The sequence below is a fragment of the Canariomyces notabilis genome (assembly GCF_033297395.1).
Source record: "Canariomyces notabilis strain CBS 508.74 unplaced genomic scaffold N656scaffold_10, whole genome shotgun sequence".
NCBI lineage: Eukaryota > Fungi > Ascomycota > Sordariomycetes > Sordariales > Chaetomiaceae > Canariomyces > Canariomyces notabilis.
In genome coordinates, this window is record NW_027041832.1 from 286,595 (window position 1) to 305,188 (window position 18,594).

The window sequence follows — 18,594 nt, forward strand, 5'->3', positions numbered from 1 at the left end:
AGTCATCTGAGTAACTGGGTTGGCACAGGGGAAGATCCAAACATCAGAGCCACGTCAACAAAGAAACCACCAGCCGCAACCTTCCATCTAGAAAGAACCCGATAGCCCTGAACACCAGGCTGACCCGTGTGCTGCTCTCAGCTCAGAAGTCTGAAAACTGGCACCTCAACCATTATTCTGTACCTCATCTTACCTCCGCTCCTACCGGTAGCTAGAAGAATGTGTCTCTTCTGTGCTATCGATATCATTGAGGTCCCGCTAGTTCTCAGATCCAGGGGCTGCCATCTGTCCCCTTGGCCTTGCGTGCTTTAGCCTCAACCAAATCGGCAAATGAACTGAACCGGCGCAGGTCAGAACCACCAGGAGTCACATCGTCTGAAATGCCTAGCTCGGAACCCGAATGGTGCTTCATGGACGCTGGGCTTTGCTGTTCCCTTGATTGACCTGTTCCGAGTCTCGAGAGTAAGGAGCTTTGAGGCAGTATGGACCGAGTAGATGCCAAGTCCACAGACCGCGGCCGCCCTGATGCCAGCGGGCGAAGCGGTGAACGTGGGGGAATCCGAGGTGCCAGCTCGGTTGAGGAAAGATTATCCCTCGCTTGCGATACCATGACGTTATTCGGCGAGAACATCCGTCCGGGTTGTACTTGAATAGGACAGTCCATGGAAATGGAGACCGGGGGTCGGGGCGGGCGCCGAGGCCGCATAAACACATCCTTATCAAGCATGGAGACTGACCGCTGGAGCTGTGGCAAAGGATACATCCTGGAACCTTCAAGCTTTCTGCGCTCCGAGTCAGGCCTGTCGACGACGGGGGGTGAATCCGGCCGGGGCGGTCGACGCGGCGGCGCGGGCGCGCGACTAAAGGTAACCACGGGACGACCGAGTTTGGTAGAGCTTCTCCGTAGAAACTGGGACACAAGCCCGGGTTCGGGGGTGTGTCGCGTGCTCGCCGGAAGCTCCATGAGAGGGGTTGACGAGATTTGACTCGGAGGTTTGGACGGGGTGAGCAAGCTAGACGACGGGAGTGAGCGGACGCCAATATAAGGAGCTGGATATATACTAAGTACTAAGCAGTGTGAGATTAGCTGCATGCTCAATCGTTCAAGATATCGACTTTGATCAGGGGAATATTCGTAAAGAACATTGACCAGCTCGCCTAAGAAAGGGGGCACGGCGTTAATGGCCAAATAGACTTGTAACTCAACACCGTGCAGCGACTACCTTACTAGTGCAGAGTACTACGTGACGTCTGTGGTACTACTGGTGCTTGAATGATTCGGAGTCTAAACAAGTAACCAAGAGTTTTGTACTTCAGACTCACCTAACCTCTCAGCTCCCCCAACAGAGGAGCTAGGGAGAGAAGCTGCCCTACTAGGCCCGAATTTTGCCTCCAGTTTCGACTTCAGAAGTTCTAGCTTTCTTTGTGCAAAATTATAACCAGGTCTTAGTCGAGATTTAAGTAGGGCCATACTCACCTAGCATCTTTCTCACTTTGTATGTTCATTTCAACACCGTGGCTCTGAGGTCCTGTTTGCAGTCTTTGGGCCCCTGGACGACGCTTGACCAGTTTGCCGTTTTTGGTGGAAACCATGTCCACTCTAATGGCTGAGTTCTTCAAGATATATAGGTAGGAGAATGGGGCTACAGTGACTGCAGCAATAAAGATTGAAACTACTAGTATGATGTAAGTAACAGGTGAGGTGTCACTTGTAATTTGTACCGTGGCTCTATGACTCGCGGACAAGGCAGTTGCGTAACGGGTTTGTTGGAGCGTCAAAGGGTAGCATGTAGCATGCAAGGCTACCTATGCTAAGAATCTGTGCAAGTGAAGGAGGCAGAAAGACCTCCTGCTTTGAGTAAGTTTCTTATATGGTGAGAGGTTGGCAGTGTTTACTCGGGCTCTCCACTGCCACTTGGCTGGCAATTTGAGCCACGAATCCCAACGTGTGGTCCCAACTTATGAATTGTTTGCCAACTTTCAAGAGGCAGCCGGAGCTATCGATCCATACTTCCACTCATCTTCTTTCTGTGCAACTCGTTTTCAAAAGCAGAGCATACTACTAACGTAGCACGTACAGTCAAAATAGTGCGTAACTCCAACAATAACAAACTGCTCCCAATTGGAGGGGATCACAGAACTGTGGGTAGGTATGGATAGGACCTCCTAGTATTTATAGCCCCTCAGCTTTTGCATTAACTGACCCTTACTTGCAGTTCTTGAGCGTCTCAGTCCTCCCAAAGCCAGACTAGACATGGTACTACATATGCATGTACTGTTACAGCCCACCTCACCAGCTCCGTTGACTCCTCGAACATAAACAACATCTAGAGCCCAAAGAACTTCATATCGTCGCTGCCGCGCATGGGCACCGAGTGGCCCACGCCCGAGGCATAGACACCGACCAGCTTGCCATCGCCCCAGGTGTAGGTGGTGTAGCGGCTCTGCGGGGTGTTTGCCAGGGTCTGGTCGGGCTTGGTGTAGTCGAAGCCAAAGACGCCGCACCACTGCTTGATGGTTTCGTTGTAGTTGTTTTGGTTAAGCGTCGTGTCGGCCGAGCCGTGGTAGATTTGCATTTTGGGCCGCGGGCCGTTGTAGCCCGGGTACATGTCAAAGACCATCTGGCGTCGGGGTGTAAGTATTGTATTGGATCAAACTGCGGCTGTGTGCAGTGGGTGGTTTGAATAGAGATTGAATGGAATATGAAATCATACCTTGGCCCAGACTTGAGGAGTCCCGCGGGCTTGGCCGTTAGCACAGGAGTTGTTCCACTGCGCGACGCCGCCCGACTGGCTGTAGAAGCAACCCGCTGCGGTTCCCGAGTAAACGATACCTGCCGCAAACATCTCGGGGTATGTGGCCGCCATGACGTTCTGAGAATGTCAGCTTTTGCTCAGGCCAGGTCTGGTACTACTAGTGCTAGTAACACCAGCTGTTTTATGCTCCTGAAATTTCAGGGAAGGGTCGTGCTAGGCTCACCGTCATCATGCCGCCTGACGAACTGCCCGTGACAAACACCTTGCTGGCGTCGCCATTGTACTTGTTCAGGGTGTAATTGACCATGTTGGCGATGGAGTTGCTGTTGCCGCCGCCGTTGTGAGAGAGGGTCGCCCGTGACGACACATCCCAGCAGGTGCCGCTGTATGGAGACTCAGGGTAGATGACGATGAAGCCCTTCTGGTCGGCAAGTTGGGCATAGGGCGAGCCGCTGTAGTATGCCTGCGCTGTGCCCGTGCAGTAGTGGATCGCCACGATGACCGGCGGCTTGGTCGCCAGCCTGTTGGGCACGTAGATGTACATCTTGACGTTGGAGGGATTGGACCCAAAGTCCGTCACCCGGGTCAAAGCTGCTTGCGCACGCTTCAGGGGCGCCGTTGGCTCCATCAGCTCGTCCCATACGGGATGGGCCGTGACCATGGTGCCCATCAGGGCCAAGGCAGCCGAGAGCTGGCTCAAGAGCTTCATTGCAGGGCCTCTAGTTGTCAAATATGCCGGTAAGATGGGGATGGGACCTGTTCGTCGGCAGCTCTCCCTCAGCTAGCTTCAGCTTGGCCGCCGAGAGAGGCCGAGACTGATATATAGGGAAAGCTGAAGCGATCGTAGATCGTCCCGGCATCCATGTTTACCCGGAACCCCAGACCCCGCGGAGACCATATAAATTATATTTCCCTTCCTCCGCTACCACGTCACTGGTGTCCATATGCGGGGGAACGCTGCCCTTCCTCCATGCGGATCTGCAAAACGGAAGTCCAATCACAAAGGCCTGATCCACGTCTCGATTTTAGCCAGAGAAACCCGAGGTGGACCGCAGACGGGGTCTCGGGGATCTGGGAAGACTTTTTAACAAGGATAAAAGCGTGCCTTGACGTTTGAACGACTTTCCGAGTATCAGACCTAAAGAACATCGCGGTACCTGGAGTGCTGTAGGACCTTCGCGGAAGATTCAGGGTTAGGGGACAAGACAGTCCTATATGACCCTGCTTCAACCCCAGTATGTCGCGCACTATGGATTAATCAACCTGGGATAGCCTCTTTGCGGCTCGGAGATTTCAAGCCATAGGAGTATGGCTGGTGCACACAGCGATATGGGTCGGCGCCTGGTTTGTTCGTCAGCTCCCACGGATCCCCGGTATTTAGGTCAAGACATATTCCCTTTTCCGCTTGCAGTAGCCAAGCGCAGTGCCTTAAAGGTGCGGAGAAGAGCCTTGAGATCGCTTGTGCACAGCTGTCCCATATCACTCGATGCCAACAGATGGCTGAAGCCTTGATGGCATTGACATACACACCTGAAGTACCTGACAAGTAATCAAGTCAAACATCTCAGGGGAGGGCTTGCCAAAGCCATTGTCCACCGGCGGGGAAGTTCCGAAATTGTGCCGTACCTCGACAATATGCTCAAAATGGAGTGCTAGGGACCAGGTATCAAACTGTGGAAATCGGTGAGAATGCTTACGAATACCCGTCGTCTGGTGGGTACTGACTTGGCTGAAAAAGATCGAGGCAAGAGCCAACGGATCACTGGTGGGTGCGGGGAAATAAGGGGCACAGTATCCGTACAGTATTTCCATACGTTAAGGAGCGTCTCAGCTTGGAGTTATCCAGAATGGTCTCCCAAATCCCCCCATGCCCGCTGCGACCAAGAACAAACTCGAAAAGACTGAAAGCAGAATGTATGTATCAACACTCAGGGCGTGCTCTAAAGACTCTGTTGTAATGTTTTGACGGGAAAGTACGTGACCAATGCTCAGTGTTTGTCAATTTTCCCTGGTTCATTAAACCTGCCTGTATACCGTATACGATACTGTATAGAGTAGCCTTGGGCCCCTTTAGGCTTAGTGTACTTGGTATTTTCTTTAACGCTTTCTTTCCGCGGGGCCCAAGATTTCTGCCAATTTTTTGACACAGCTCCCTCCCACTCCCGTCCGACCCTGCCCTCCAATATCGCAACCCACCCACCTAGCTACCGAAGGTATATAACAGGCAAGGCGATAGGCACAATGGCTGCATGTGCCCAGGCTACGAGCCCCGGTTCAACCTGCATCTCGCCCGCGAGGTCGGCGAATTGCAGTGTTCGGGCCACTAGCAGCTGTGCAATAATGCAGGGAACAAACGACAGCGAGCTGCCGACGAGGTGAAGGTTGGGCACCCGACTCCTGTTCTGGGCTGCTTGCTGAGTGGTTGTTGACAAGAGCAGAATACCCCGGCGCCAGCTGAAAAGACCCTTCAAGCTGACTGACCTCCAGGCTGGGCCGCTATTGCTGCATTGCACCTTTGCTTCAATCATCGCCCCAGGGCCCAATCTCTGGATCACTCCAAGAACTTGCATTCTCTACTTGCTTTAAGCCCTCAGTTTCACACTCCACCACAAGTTCGGGAACCGGAAATCCATCGACCAATCTGCCATGGATCAGTGCCCTCAACCTGTCTGACACCTAGCCTCCCCGCGAATCAAGACATCCGAAGTCCCGCCATGCCAGCCATTTTCTCTCGCGCAGCCTGTTGGCTGGTGATTTCTGGGTTGGTGATCAGTGTACGAGGAGCAGACATGTCGGATTTATCCAACGATCTTGCCACAGACCTTGGACCGCTTCTCGCTTTATTCGGCGATGCCATCACAAAGCAGTACCTCAGCGAATCGACCTCTCTTTTCGACTACATCATCTTCGCCTTGGCACCCATCGGGCTGGTGACGGCCGTCGTATCCGTCATCCGCGTATGCGGAGGCACATGGTTGCGGTCCTTCATCGGTCGTGCGCAAGAGGGTGACGCCGCCATTGTAAGTAACTTCATCGGTTTCCCTCGCGCTATTCCTACTCCGAACCAAGTCCGATCTCCGCAGGGGTAAAGCTCATCCCGGAAACTTCAGGAATCAGAGCTCTGCACGTCCACCAGTTCGGACGTATGCGAGGTGTTCAACCGAGGGGGCATTACTCGGACACTGAGAAGGGCAACGATCTTGGAGGTGATGCGAGTCGTAGGCTCCCGCGAAACCAAGTCTGAGGAAGAAACACCGCAAGACAACGCCACCAGTGAGATAGAGGATCTCAAGGACGATTCTACCACGACTGACGGCAGCAAGGGTGTCAACTGGAAGTGGAGCCGAGAGAATATGGGCCTGTTTCTGGTGAGGGACTACCTTAGAAACTACAGAGATCGCGAGCCATCCGAATGGGGGCCTGAGGAGGACAATAGCCTCCTTCGGCAGCTCGCCGCCAAAGCTCGCGCTGCGGTTGGGACTCTTCGCATCCGGTTGTCCAAGCATAGGAAAAAGAATGTGAAGAAGGGCAGCGACGTCGAAAGCGGCGATCGATCGCCGAACGCCAGGGCTACCGTGCCGCAAGATCCCACCTGGGGTAAAAGCGAAGATGGCAATCCCAACCTCTCCATCAATATTGGCATTGAGAAACGGAGCGGTCCATTCGTTGTCTTCGTGCTCATACTGGGCATGGTCCTCCAGCTCGGTCTTATCGCCATGGCTCCTCTGCTGTCCTGAGTGGGCCATTGGTCTAAGGATGGGCATGAGGAGGGGGAGCCGGGAATCGAGCAAGCATACTTCGACAACAATTCCCCCGTGCTATACATGATTGGGACTGTTATCATGACCGCTGGTATGTTTGGGCGTGCTTATCTCGTCGGGCAGATTACCCAGGAAAAGAGGTGGAAGAGGCGAGGGAGGGATCCGACAAACTCGGCCGGCCCGGCACGCACTAGGCTGTACTGGGTGCAACCTGGCGACCAAGTGATCGGGGATCAAACATTCGGTGCCTACGCCTACAGCGAGGATCCAAGGCAGCCATTGCCCGAGTATGTCATATCCACAAAGAAGGAAGAAGGAAAGACCCTGCTTCGATACAGATTCTTGACTTGGATTGCCGTCATAGCTACACTAGGTGGGTATATACTCCAGTTTGTAGGTATCCGTGGCATGACTGCTTGGGTCTCCATTGCCCAGCTTGGAGCCACCGTGATAATGAGTGTGTTCCGCGCTATGATGAGGACACAACGATTGGCGAACAACGGCAATAGAGTCCAGGATATATCTGGAGCGATTGCGGGACACGAGTTAGACTGGCTTGCCTTCGAGATATGGAAAGACATGGAGGCAGAACAACATCGCCATCAGCAGGGGGGTGGCCGTGAAGAAAGACGGGACAGCACCGCGCGGGAAGACGGGAAGACGGTCGGCGTGTCTTGGGTTTTCACCGGTCGGCCCTGCTCGGATGGGAAGATGGCACCCACCGAGCTGAACCACGCCGAGGACATCCTTCGAATACGTGCCCGTCTAGCCTACCTCTCAGGACACAACTCGGCTTTTCAATCTGAAAAAGAGAAGCCCAGGCGCCAACAATGGGACAACAAATACGTCCCTGCCCGAGATCGTGCCGTGAAGATGGCCAAGGCGCTTGGACAAATTGCAGACCGCATCATCGATAAGAACCACCCAAGGGAGAAAGAAATCCATCTTCACTTTCAAGTTCAGTTCTGGCGCTCAGCTGGTGGCATTAAGGTGGAAACATATCCTATCACGATTATTCTGTACCCTCCTAAGCCGACAGCTGGACGACGTGGTTGGTCTCTGGATTCGCAGCAGCTCGAAGCTATTCTTGGTCTCTATTCTTGGTCGCTCTATCGATACCGTGAGGTTAACGAAACTCCTCGAGGCTCTTGGTGGCTCGGTGCCGGTTCGAAACTCCTGCATGGCAAGAGCGAGATCGACTTAGCCGGGGACGTACAGAGAGCCCAGATCCTGTCATCAATCACGCCAGTTGGAATTGACGATCAGTACCTGCTAGATCTCTGGCTGGGCGACAATACTCCTGACATCAAATCCTGTACAATCAAATGGGACCAGACCGATCACCCAGACGCTACAACAATCTGGACCAAGTCTCCCGTGAGGACGGAGATACAGTTCCCCAACGGGCGGCCAGAGTTTGTCTTCACACCAGGGAAATCCGATTCGTCTGATAACGGTCCGAATATATCTTCTGACAATCACCTCCGATTCTTTGGCTGGAGTCATGTTCATCACGAGCCAGATTTTCAGGCGGAAGAAAGAGAAGCCGACATCTACTATGTAGAGACCAACCGGTCTGTTCTAGACGACTGTGCTCATGATATTTTCTCTGCGATTCTCTCCGAGCTAAAACGACAACCGCCTTCTACCGTGAGGCTACTAGTACCTCATGGAAACCGAGGTTTGGTGCCTAAGCCGTCATCTCCTCCCACGGATTGGCAATCCGACCTTCTTTCCAGCCTGACCACGGCGTTGAAGGATAACAATATGGGCTCTCATCAAGACGCGCTTCTCGGAATCCTGCCCGCACTCTGCACGGTTTTGGCAAAACCGGTTCGACAATCATGCATCATGATGTTCATGGCAATCAGATACGTCACAGAATATCGAAAGAGGGGCCAATGGCGGAGGTCTTGGAGGATCCTTCGGACTGTGTACATGACAGGGGACTTCTGGAATCATTACATGATATCGGAAGTCGATGTTTACCTACGAAACGCAACGATAACCTCGCTTTGCGAACTCTTTTGCTCTTCTCTTCAATATGGCCAGGAAGAATGCCGCCGAGCGTTATTTGGCTTTGAGGGCATGAAATGGCTTCAGGAGGTGTGCCAAACATGGTGGGCGGACGAGAACCGTGCGACAAGAAACCGGAAGGTTTTGGACCTTTCGAAACAGCAGAATTCACTAACAGTGTATTGTTATAGCCTCATTGCCCGTCATATCATGACCATCCGAGTCTCTTCTCGACCAGGTGAGAAGGGTCACAGAATGCTTCCACCATGGCAAGGATATATGCCGTGGAGATTCATGGAGAATCCTCGAGATATGAATCCTCGATTTCTGAATTTGTCGGGGATCCCCCAACGCACACTTGAACGCTACCTAGAGATGACGTTGACCGGGGCTCCAGCTTCTAAGGGTGCTTTGGACACTCTATGCTACCTCCCAGATACACTGGCAAAAAAGTACGGTTTGCTCGGCCTTCCTACGGAGGAACATAGCCTATGTCTATTTCAATTCTCTGGGGTAAGAACGCAGCTGCGGGCCCTCTTGCTCGGTGTCAAACTTAAAGACTCAGTCGAACTTGAAGACTCGGTTAAACAAATATTGGCGCCAGCAGCTGCAGCAAACTGGCATGAGATCGTCGAGGCTCTGCTGGAGTTGGGCGTCCCCGCATCTTACAGAGAGACAGAAGAGTCGCCGTATGCGTTCGACGAGTGCGTACGATGCAACAGCGCCGATGCAGCCAGAGTTTTGATCGAAACGGGGGAGTTTGAGGGTTTCGATCGGGATATCATTCTTGGTACTTCCAAACAAGGCAGCGACCGGGTCCTCGATATCGCTCGGTGTCTCGGTATGTGCAATACTTACGAAAAGAGCATACCTTCAAGCGAGGATCGACCTCTCGCCTCCTATGATCGGGAAAAGGATGGCCCTATGACTCTCGCTAGCAAGTCCAAACAGCCCGAGATCATGGAAGTGTTGCTCCACATCGATGGTATAAGCCTCAACGAGCAAGATGAAAAGGGCTGGCTTCCGATACACCATGCGGCATGGTTAGGAAATTTTTGGTTTGTGGAATGGATGTTAAGAAGGGCTCCAACAGCGGTGGACGCCAGAGTTGATCACACCAACTTGACTCCGCTCATGCTTGCTGCAGCCGGATCGAAAAAGAATACTGATATCATCCGACATCTGAAGGACAACGGAGCCCAGGTGAACGCACAGGACAACAAGGGAAGGACGCCAGTTATGCATGCCGCGAGTGCCGGCCGCCTCTTCAACCTCAAATTCTTGCTGGACGAGCCCTCCGTCGATATTTCTATCCGCGACGGAGAGGAAAAGACTGTCTTATTTCACCTTCTATCCGGCAAAATCGAGGCCACAGACAACGAAGCAAAGAATGTCAGTCTTGACATATTGAGCCTTCTGCGCAGCCGCGGCCTCACTCCATCGATACATGCAAGGAACTATACAGCACTCATGGCTGCAGCAGAAGCTGGAAACCCCCACTTCATCGAAGATATCATTGACTGCGATGATGTCCAGAGCTGGGTCAACCTCCAGGGTCCGTTGAAGAAGACAGCCTTGATGTACGCGGCAGAGTCTGGGAGCGCGAGCGGAGTAGAGCTGCTTCTGGCAGTCCCCGATATCGATCCAATGCTCAAGGATCAAAATGGGTGGACAGCTCTCACGTTTGCTGCGTGGATGGGCTCCCTGGATATGGTCGAGCTCCTCCTGGAGGACCCAAGGGTTATTATGGCGCTGGAGCACGGGCCATCGGATGCTATGATTTCAAGTTCTATCCCGGATGGTAGAGGAGAAACTCAACGGCTGACGAACACAGACTTCGCACTGAAAGTGGCCTGCGAAAGAGAACATCTTGGCGTTATACACCGGCTCCTCAAAGATGGACGCTTCGACCCCAACCTATGCGACGATGACGGGTATACGCTGCTACACTATGCGGTGGTTTATGAAAGGGTGGAAGTTGCAGAGGTGTTCCTAGAGTACGGGGCCCGGACTGATATTTCCAACCACTCTGGCAAGACGGCGTTAGATCTTGCAAAGGGATCAGAACGGATGATCAAGATCTTAGAGGAACCTAGAGAGAAGAATTAGAATAGGCTTGGAGATTCAGGACAGGAAGATAGGACCTGTGGTTCTGATGACTGGGAATCAAATACAGTGTCCTGTTTGAAACCATGTCACTAGTACCTTGTTGATAGAGAGGATTGTAAATACCAGTGCTAATTCCCTATAGGAACAAATACCTTAGTGCTTTTCTCCCACTTTCACCAGCGTCATCTACAGTAACCAAACAAATCTATGCCTCGAATCTGCGTCACAACATGTACCCATGATCAGCTGCCGTAATATAGAGCAAGAAATGCTGGTAACGTAGCACATACGACCATACCTACTGGAAAGCTCGGGATCCCGTCCGCTCTCCCCTAGATAAACCAGTAAGGGCCAGATTAGTAGTTGGGTCGGTGACGACCAGCGAATCCCTGGTGTTGTATGTATTTTTTCATCTTATGCAAGATACCTGTCTGAATCTTGGACCTTTGCTTTTTGATCAATCTCCATTTCCATTCCTGTCATCTTAAATTGATGTACATACATACAAACTGATCAGTTGACTAGAGTATGACTCGTCCGTTCCGTCCCCCACTCCAGGGGCACCCAACAGTCTCCTTCAGCCTTCAATTCCCACATAAGGCAGGGCTGTTACGGTAGCTAATACATCCTCCGGCAAAGCCAAACTCTCATGTATCACTGCCATCTAGTCTCGAGCCAGTCCACCCTGTGACGGCCTAGAAGACGGAGCCTAGACACTTATGATCCCAACAACGCCAAAACCCAGGTTCCTCGCTGGGACAGTGGATAGCTTAACAAAGACCAAGGCGATGACGGTGAGATGCCAGAAACTGGCCCGAGAACTTCAAGTTGTGTTCCATTAGCCAAGAGCGGCCAAGCAATGCTGCTCATTTCCTGCCCGTCCTGTTGAACAGGTACGTCAAGAGGTAGTAATCCGCTGCGCTCTCTACTTGAAGAGCGCCCATCTCCGTTACAAAGCCTTACAAGAGACACAAATTTCCGTCCCATAACACCCCCTTTTTACCATAACAAAGGTTCAAAAGCAACCGTAACCCTCCATCAGCATAGCAGGACTCGGTGATCCCATGCCAAAATGACGCCATACCTTAGTCAACGGACTCTCAAAAGCTCAGTAATATTACAACGTGCAAGTAACGCGCCTTTTCCCCTTCCTGACAACCAAGGGACTTGTTGTGAATGTGTTTTCCTCATGCCTGCGGGTTAAGCATTACTATCGTACAACGGCCGGATTTCCGGGAGACACAAAACAGTCGGTCTGCGAGAAACGTCACAAATAGAAACGATCGAGCGAGATGCGAAACAGGCCAATTAAGGACTAGGATCGTCGCCTAACTAGGAGCGCTTGACGCAGTCAGTAGGACATTCCCTTTTTTTTTTTTTTTCTTTTTTCTTTTTTTGTTGGGCACATGGGAGAGTAGAAAGTAGCAACAAGACTCACACTCCACCTCCCATGAGAGCAGCCAGGTCATCAAGCTCGAGCAGCTGCCGCTCAAAGGCCGCGCAGAGTTCAATCGCCGTCATGTCGACGTCCGGAGGTGGCTGGGCGGCCTGCGGGACGCCGCCGCCCACCGACGTCGACGACGCCGCGCCGGGGGAATCTGCCTTGGCAACATATGGCGGGGGAGGGCTAGTGGTTGCCGGCGTTGACGCGCCAGCAGAGCCACCGTTGATGGTCGTAATACCAGGCCGTCTTGGGACGGGAGGCTCGCTGTCCCGGCCTTCAACACTAGAATGTAGCGCCTGGGTTCCTGGGCCCGCTGATTGATCGTAGTCCATGGCGTCGGGATTGGTGTCTGCCTGGCTGAGGATATCGTCCTTGACCGAAGGGGAAACGCGGTGGTTGGACCTAAGGTCCTCGCGGGAGTCGCGATGGTCGCGAGGCGCCGTGTTGACCTCGCGCAAAACCTTGGACATAACGGACAGGTGGCGCTGCCAGGGGATCACGAGGGGCCACGACTCGGCGCCCTCTTGGCACAGTCGCAGGCTGTCACGTACTATGTTCGAGGCCGACTCTGTGACGTCGGGCGGTGCCAGGCCCTTGAGGGTAAGATATGCAACAGTGGAGCCGGCCGTGAACGCCGAGAAGAGCATGAAGATCGGGAAGCAGAGAATGCTATCTTTGTCGGCGCCGTTCTCAAGGGCGAGGAGTGAGTGGATGATGCTGTGCGACGCGGCGAAGATGCGGTCCACAGCCTGCACGTGAGCGTGTGACGACATGCGCCATGCCTCGAGGGTGAAGTTTTCGTCCGCCACGACTTGCAGGATGCGGCGGCGGTTCACGAAAATCGTGCCACAGTTGAGCAGCGAGTGGATCATGGCATATGTGTAACCGCTGCCCATCGTGATGTGAAGGTTGATCTGGCCCGCTTTGTCTGCAAAATGCAGCGGCAGTGATTGCCGTAGCGCGTCAATGTCATGTTCAAGCGCAAGGCACTGCTCTTCCGAGAAAGTATCGAGCGTCGTGGTCGTCATCATCTCGACGACGTTGCGCCAGGCCTTGGTCGCCAACACTATATGACCGAATTCGCCGACCTCACCAAGAGGGCCCGCAGGGTCGGCCATAATCGAGGGCGCGGTCCCATTCAGAGTGCGGACAAAGACGGGACTGCCGAAGTTATAGTTCATGTCGAGACATGGCAGAGATACATCCTTGACATCGTGGGAAGAGAGGGCCGGGTGGCGGCCGGGGCTGCTGGTCAGGAAGCAGTCGAGAATATAGATCAGCCAGAGGGTCCGCCGAAAGGACTCATCTTGAAGGAACTGATCCGGATCGGGCTGGTGATGGTGTGTGTGTACAACACGGTACATCTGGGCCATGCGAGCTGCTTGGCCGAGATAGATATAGGCACGCACAGCGTTGCGGCAGCCCCATTCATGAATGACAAGCAGGCACAGGGCCTGGATGTCAGCCAAGCTCGGTTGGTCCAAAGCCTGCATGATGAGGCCGATGGTCTTGCTGGCGAAATGTTCGGCGGCGGTAGATCCGCCCCCGTGGCCGCCATACCGGCGAATCATGGCTGGGGAGTGCCTATTGTGACTGGTTAGGACCACTGCATCAAAGGCGGGTCAGGGATGAAAATGAGGGTTAGGGTGCGGCTTACCGGGCAGCGGTGGTCAGCAGCGCATTGACCATGGTCGGATCCATGGATGTGTTCTTCAGCTGCTGGAGGAAGGAGGGCTTGTGGAAGGCCACACATGCTGGCAAAGTCTTGGAGATGACTCGCTCGCATTCTTGCATCAACTCTGGTGTGAGCCTGTGCATCCATATCTGGTTAGCCGGACTGTTGCGAGATAAACAACCGATTTCCAACCCTCAACAATTGTCATCGTCATCTCAATCGCCGACGACTCCCAGAAGATACGGGCTTGCCCATGCATGGCATCGCAGATTGCTTGTTGCCCGGTCCTCGGCTAGCCGAAGTCTTGCAGCCGAAAAGCAGAATGCAACAGGTCAAGTCTGCGGGGGATTCCGTTTGCTGAGGGCAAAGGGCCAAAGAAAATCGGGGAGTGGCGGGAAGGTGCGCACGGAGCAGGAGGGCAGAAATGAGTGGGCCGGTTTGGGAAATGAAAGGCCGGGCGGAGAAAAATGGAGCCTGTCTAGCCCTCCGAAGGCAACGCTAGAAAACGGCGGGTCGAGGTAGCCGGGAGCGGGTAAAATGGTGCGCTGGAAACGGCACGGCCGGCGACCCCGAAAAAAAATGAAATGAGACTGAAATAAAGAAAATTGAAAACAAAAGAGGCCGAACAAAAAATGGAAGCTAGTAAATCGACTCGAGTAGAAGAGAGCAAAGGGCAAAAAAGGAGGAAATGAAAGTGACTTACTTTTCGGTGGTGCTCGAGACATGACGCGACACACCTGAGGCGGGCGGTGCCTGGCGTTCCCCAGACGTGCTTGAGACGGCTCGTTCGCTGGGCAGAGACTCGCGGGCTCGCTGCTGGACTCGCGCAGGCGACACTCCATGGCCTCCATGGCTCATCGACTCGGAAGGCAAATAGCACTCATGCATGCCCTTTGCGCAGTTTTTGCACGGAGCTCTGCCGTTTTCGTAGACGCATTTGGTCTTGCCCTTCCGGCAGCGCACGCAGGCGCCGCCTGCACGGAGGGCTGTTGATCGCACGACCGACGCCATGAGTCGATGTCGGTGTTGTTAATTCTTAAAGACGCGTGGAAAAAGGGAAAAGAGACAGGCGTTGTTGAGGCAAAAAAGACGTGTCGCAGATGGCGATTGCGCGGGGCACCGAGCAAAAGACCCGACAAAGCCGGGCCAAAGAGGAAATACGCTCCGGAGCAGCGCCGAAACGAAATCCCAGCAGCACAAGCGGTGCTAAGAAGATGCAGACTCGACAGCTTCAATGGGATTATGACATTACAGCCTTCGGCACGGTGGGCGATTCGGTCGGGAGGAGGAGGGAGGAGGGAAAATGAAATGAGAGGTCGGAAGAACGGGGGAGCGATGGGGTAAAAAGGCTCGGGCGGACTTTGGCACCTGAGGAAGCGAGGGAAGGGAGGCGGCGGCAGCACACAAAAAAGAGGCCACAGTCGAAGCGGGCGGATCGGCTGATGGTGCCGGGGTGGAAAGGAAGACGTGGACTAAAGTGGAGACGGTCGAGGATTGGAAGTCACCCGCATCAGTCGGGAGCCAGAGCCAGCCCAGCACAGGCAGTCAGTGCAAATGCCTCTTCCCCCCCCCAAATCTCCCAGGTCGCTTCTCCGCAAAAAAATAGGCACCCCGCCGCCACTGTCTTGCGCGCCGCGACGGCCTGGCAACCAGCCCGGCCCCGGCAGACAGCAGGAGCCGATCAGCCCTCAACAGCTGCTAGTCATTTCGAGGCGTCCGGAATTTGCAACGCATGCATGCATCGCACGATTACAAAATGTATAACAATATCTGGTGTTTTCTGCTTGGGCGCCGGAAAGCGCTTCAGTGGGCGATTCAGTTATGGCTCTCCTGATGCGTCCAACACTTGAGACACCTCGGTGCCTCAGCCCAAAGGACCTAATCCGGCTCAAACCAGCCGCAGTTCGGTAGCCGGCCCGCCCAGCTCCAAATCCACACTTTGTCCCTCCCGAAAAGGGTCCTGCCTCGTTGCAACTATTGCATCGTTCAAGCAGGTAACGTTATTCCTCCATACCTTATATAGCGCAAATACTGGTGGCAATTCTCCTCGCGATTTCTTGTTGAGTCAACGCAACAAGCACCTGCACTGCCGATTGAGGAACGCCGACCACGCCGGGGCCTCCAGTTTGTGTTTGGTGGCAGCTCAGGCTATCTTGATATACACTCAGCAAGCCCGGGTTATCGCAATCGTTCCCCCTTTGTTTCCGTCCAGGTTTTAGCCAGCAGCCCATCACCGACACGGCGCTTTTCCTTGTGTCCGGTGTGTGGGCGGGCCCGTCCTAATTGTCGAGACCCACGCGACGGACTCCTGGCTCCGGCCGTATTTGAGTCCCCGCCTTCTTGGTTAGCTGCCGCCTAGAGCAGTGGGCAATGTTGCTTGGGCTAGGGCACTGGCTGTGACTACTTGCAGCACTGATCAAAATGGCCTGCAAGCCGCACAAGTCCAATTTCCGTCTGCACCGCTTTCCAGGCTCCGGATCCTACATTACATCAACCGGAATGCGGCAATCGCGCCCGCACAAAGAATGCAGAGAGCCTGTGGTATTCGGCGGTATGAGGATCCAGCCCAGGCCCGACCAGAGGCTCCGGCACACCCGCCTTGCTTCCCCACCCAGGCCAAGAATTTCCGCCGTCATTCCATGATCGAGCGATGGACCACCAGCAACATATTTTACTCTTCATCAAACTGATGAACTCTCGTGGTCCATTCGGGTATGTAGATTGGTGTGGTTTCTGCGCCGCCCGGCCAAGTGCGTATGGGAGCCAATTTCGAGGCGGACGCCAAACAAATCGGCTCTGTTCGCGCCGGGGCGGGCAAATCCAGGTCCTCAAGAGTTGTGTTCCACAGTTCCCGAGCCAAGGCCAAGCCAGCTCCTCAGCCCCAAGCTCAGAGAGTTCGGTTGCCCATCAATCCGCCGCCGGCAAGGTTGCGCAACAGGTCTTTGCCGCCGACCAAGCATTTATTTGGGAAACACACCCGGTCAATCCCGTCTGATTTTGGCGATAGGGACTGACCGTATTATTCGTCACCTCCCGGGTTCGTTCCAACACTGGGAGGGCCAGCCGGCCCGACCGAGGGAGGCGCGAGGATATTAAATTCCCGTGGTGCGGTGGGTGGGATACGGAGTGCCTACGTTAATAATTTCCTTAGCCTCCCTCGGAGGCCAGGCAATGACCTCGGGAGTGGGTGGAGTCGCCGGGCGCTGCATACCTCCTGGAAAGCACTCGCGTGCAACGCCCCAGGAGATGGGCAATCACTTCCGTGTAGTGGAGCCAATAGGTGAGCCCTTTGATGCCGGTCTGCCTCCTGTGGGCTAACACCTGCGCCGTCAGGCGTCAGCCGCCGCTTTCTCTCCTGGATTTTCATTCGTGGTCCGCGGCATTTGCCGCCGCTCAGGCCGGCCTTCGGCGCACAGGCTAAAAGTGTGTTAACGTTTAGGGTTTTGGTTTGGGCCGGGCATGGGCAACAGGCGCGTCTGGCTAATCCCCTCCGACTGCTGGACAGAGAAATCATCAGAAACGCGTGTGGGATGTCATTCTTCAAAAAAGTGAAAATCATGTAGCCCTTGGTTTCCACGAGGCCGCATGCATCAAAGCTGGGAACGGTAATTGACGCGTTGTAATCCACGGTTTGCCGTATTTGTCCTGCGTACCGGGCCCTGCTGGCGGGTTGGCGGCCGCTTCTCCCTGGCCCGCAGGCTTACAGACTGTCCCGTCTCCCCTCAATCCGGGGGTTTCGGGCATCAGGCTCCACCCAGCTTGCGCAAAATATGGCGTGCAAAACCGCCGCCGACATTTGGAGACAAGCCTGATCCGGCCCCTTCAAGAACACATCCACGAATCATTTGTTCTCGATGCCAGCGATCAGCGGCGGTTGCCCTTCCTCAATTATGCTGATGGGTTCTACAAAATGATGCTGTTCTTGTTTTCTCTCAGACTTTGACTGCCCATTGCAGACAGGGTCGCACAGAGGATATGCACTCCTATGCGTGCGCTCTGCATAATCCCGCGTCCGGTCGCCAATGTCAGACGCCGAGGAGGCGGCGCAGCCGGCATTCAAGAGAGAGGCAGACGAGGAAGCATGGTGTGTCTGGCAATCTCTGGGCAGCCCCGAGCCTTGGAAAAATCCGAAACCACCGCACTGCATGGGCCTGTGTGCTCTCAACCCCGGAACCAGGTTTGGCCTCTCATGTTTCTCCATTGTGCCCCGACGGCTTGACCGGGATGGACACGCCGAGACGGACTCGGCGCTTGCAGCCTCCGTGCGCCCCGCGCCAGCTGCGCTAACTACATGGCCAGCCGCCGACCTTGCCAACAGCACTGCCTGCCTGCATCTGCCTTGATCATGCATGTGGAGGGTACGAGCAGGGTAAAAATAGTCAATTCGGCTTCTTCCGAAGAATTGAAATTAAGACAGGAAACATAGCGAAGCAGCGGAGAGAGAACCCAGAACCCCAAGGTTTGGCAGAAACGAAACAAATCGCAACCTTTGGCGCGATGAAAAGCTCGAAAGCCCTGTTTCAACGGCCGATTTGTCGTTCATAGCTCGTGGGGACGGGAGAGACTCGCCGGATGTGCAGATCGGGGTGAAACTAACTGCACCCAGGGAATTCGTTTCAGGCTTTCAGCCCAGGGACCAGCTTGTAGTCAGTCAAAAACCTCAACAAACGTCGACAACCGACTCCCGAAGGAGTACTTTGTCTGCAAACCATTCATGAACTGGAAGCCGATAATTACTTCAGTGGCGCGGCATGAACGGTATTGAAGCGGGAGAGTAGCTGGGCGAGAGAATGGATTGTAGCATCCAGGAAAAGGGAATTGGAGGGGGGGCGC

General features: G+C 54.2%; 7 protein-coding genes across 7 annotated transcripts; 4 read left to right on the top strand and 3 right to left on the bottom strand.

Annotated features, from left to right (window-relative positions):
• Positions 1 to 257: 257 nt before the first annotated feature.
• On the bottom strand, positions 258 to 964 carry N656DRAFT_844950 (uncharacterized protein; the record flags this gene model as incomplete). The annotated part of the gene is made up of 1 exon (XM_064819174.1): positions 258 to 964. One exon carries the CDS (start codon positions 962 to 964, stop codon positions 266 to 268), a length of 699 nt encoding a protein of 232 aa, XP_064670317.1. The 3' UTR covers positions 258 to 265.
• Positions 965 to 2,327: 1,363 nt separating this feature from the next.
• N656DRAFT_709223 (carbohydrate esterase family 1 protein) lies at positions 2,328 to 3,384 on the bottom strand (the record flags this gene model as incomplete). Its single annotated transcript, XM_064811575.1, has 3 exons — positions 2,328 to 2,621; positions 2,715 to 2,873; positions 2,980 to 3,384. The coding sequence occupies 3 exons, from the start codon at positions 3,382 to 3,384 to the stop codon at positions 2,328 to 2,330; spliced, it is 858 nt and encodes a 285-aa protein (XP_064670318.1).
• A 2,161-nt stretch (positions 3,385 to 5,545) lies between these two features.
• Positions 5,546 to 5,845, top strand: N656DRAFT_708720 (uncharacterized protein; the record flags this gene model as incomplete). Its single annotated transcript, XM_064811529.1, has 1 exon — positions 5,546 to 5,845. The coding sequence occupies one exon, from the start codon at positions 5,546 to 5,548 to the stop codon at positions 5,843 to 5,845; it is 300 nt and encodes a 99-aa protein (XP_064670319.1).
• A 434-nt stretch (positions 5,846 to 6,279) lies between these two features.
• N656DRAFT_73866 (uncharacterized protein) lies at positions 6,280 to 9,298 on the top strand. The gene is made up of 3 exons (XM_064812768.1): positions 6,280 to 8,868; positions 8,931 to 9,046; positions 9,099 to 9,298. The coding sequence occupies exons 1-2, from the start codon at positions 6,581 to 6,583 to the stop codon at positions 8,935 to 8,937; spliced, it is 2,295 nt and encodes a 764-aa protein (XP_064670320.1). The 5' UTR covers positions 6,280 to 6,580; the 3' UTR covers positions 8,938 to 9,046; positions 9,099 to 9,298.
• Positions 9,299 to 9,604: 306 nt separating this feature from the next.
• Positions 9,605 to 10,642, top strand: N656DRAFT_709184 (ankyrin; the record flags this gene model as incomplete). Its single annotated transcript, XM_064811571.1, has 2 exons — positions 9,605 to 9,868; positions 10,103 to 10,642. 2 exons carry the CDS (start codon positions 9,605 to 9,607, stop codon positions 10,640 to 10,642), a joined length of 804 nt encoding a protein of 267 aa, XP_064670321.1.
• A 1,434-nt stretch (positions 10,643 to 12,076) lies between these two features.
• N656DRAFT_768328 (uncharacterized protein) lies at positions 12,077 to 14,772 on the bottom strand (the record flags this gene model as incomplete). The annotated part of the gene is made up of 3 exons (XM_064813614.1): positions 12,077 to 13,670; positions 13,744 to 13,923; positions 14,465 to 14,772. 3 exons carry the CDS (start codon positions 14,770 to 14,772, stop codon positions 12,077 to 12,079), a joined length of 2,082 nt encoding a protein of 693 aa, XP_064670322.1.
• A 136-nt stretch (positions 14,773 to 14,908) lies between these two features.
• Positions 14,909 to 15,694, top strand: N656DRAFT_74050 (uncharacterized protein). The gene has a single exon (XM_064812798.1). The coding sequence runs from the start codon at positions 15,204 to 15,206 to the stop codon at positions 15,609 to 15,611; it is 408 nt and encodes a 135-aa protein (XP_064670323.1). The 5' UTR covers positions 14,909 to 15,203; the 3' UTR covers positions 15,612 to 15,694.
• The last annotated feature ends 2,900 nt before the right edge of the window (positions 15,695 to 18,594 follow it).

What these genes read in the sequence shown, in the direction of transcription:
- N656DRAFT_73866 (XM_064812768.1), top strand. Translation starts at nt 6,581, where the DNA reads ATGATTGGGACTGTTATCATGACCGCTGGTATGTTTGGGCGTGCTTAT.
- N656DRAFT_74050 (XM_064812798.1), top strand. Translation starts at nt 15,204, where the DNA reads ATGGTGCCGGGGTGGAAAGGAAGACGTGGACTAAAGTGGAGACGGTCG.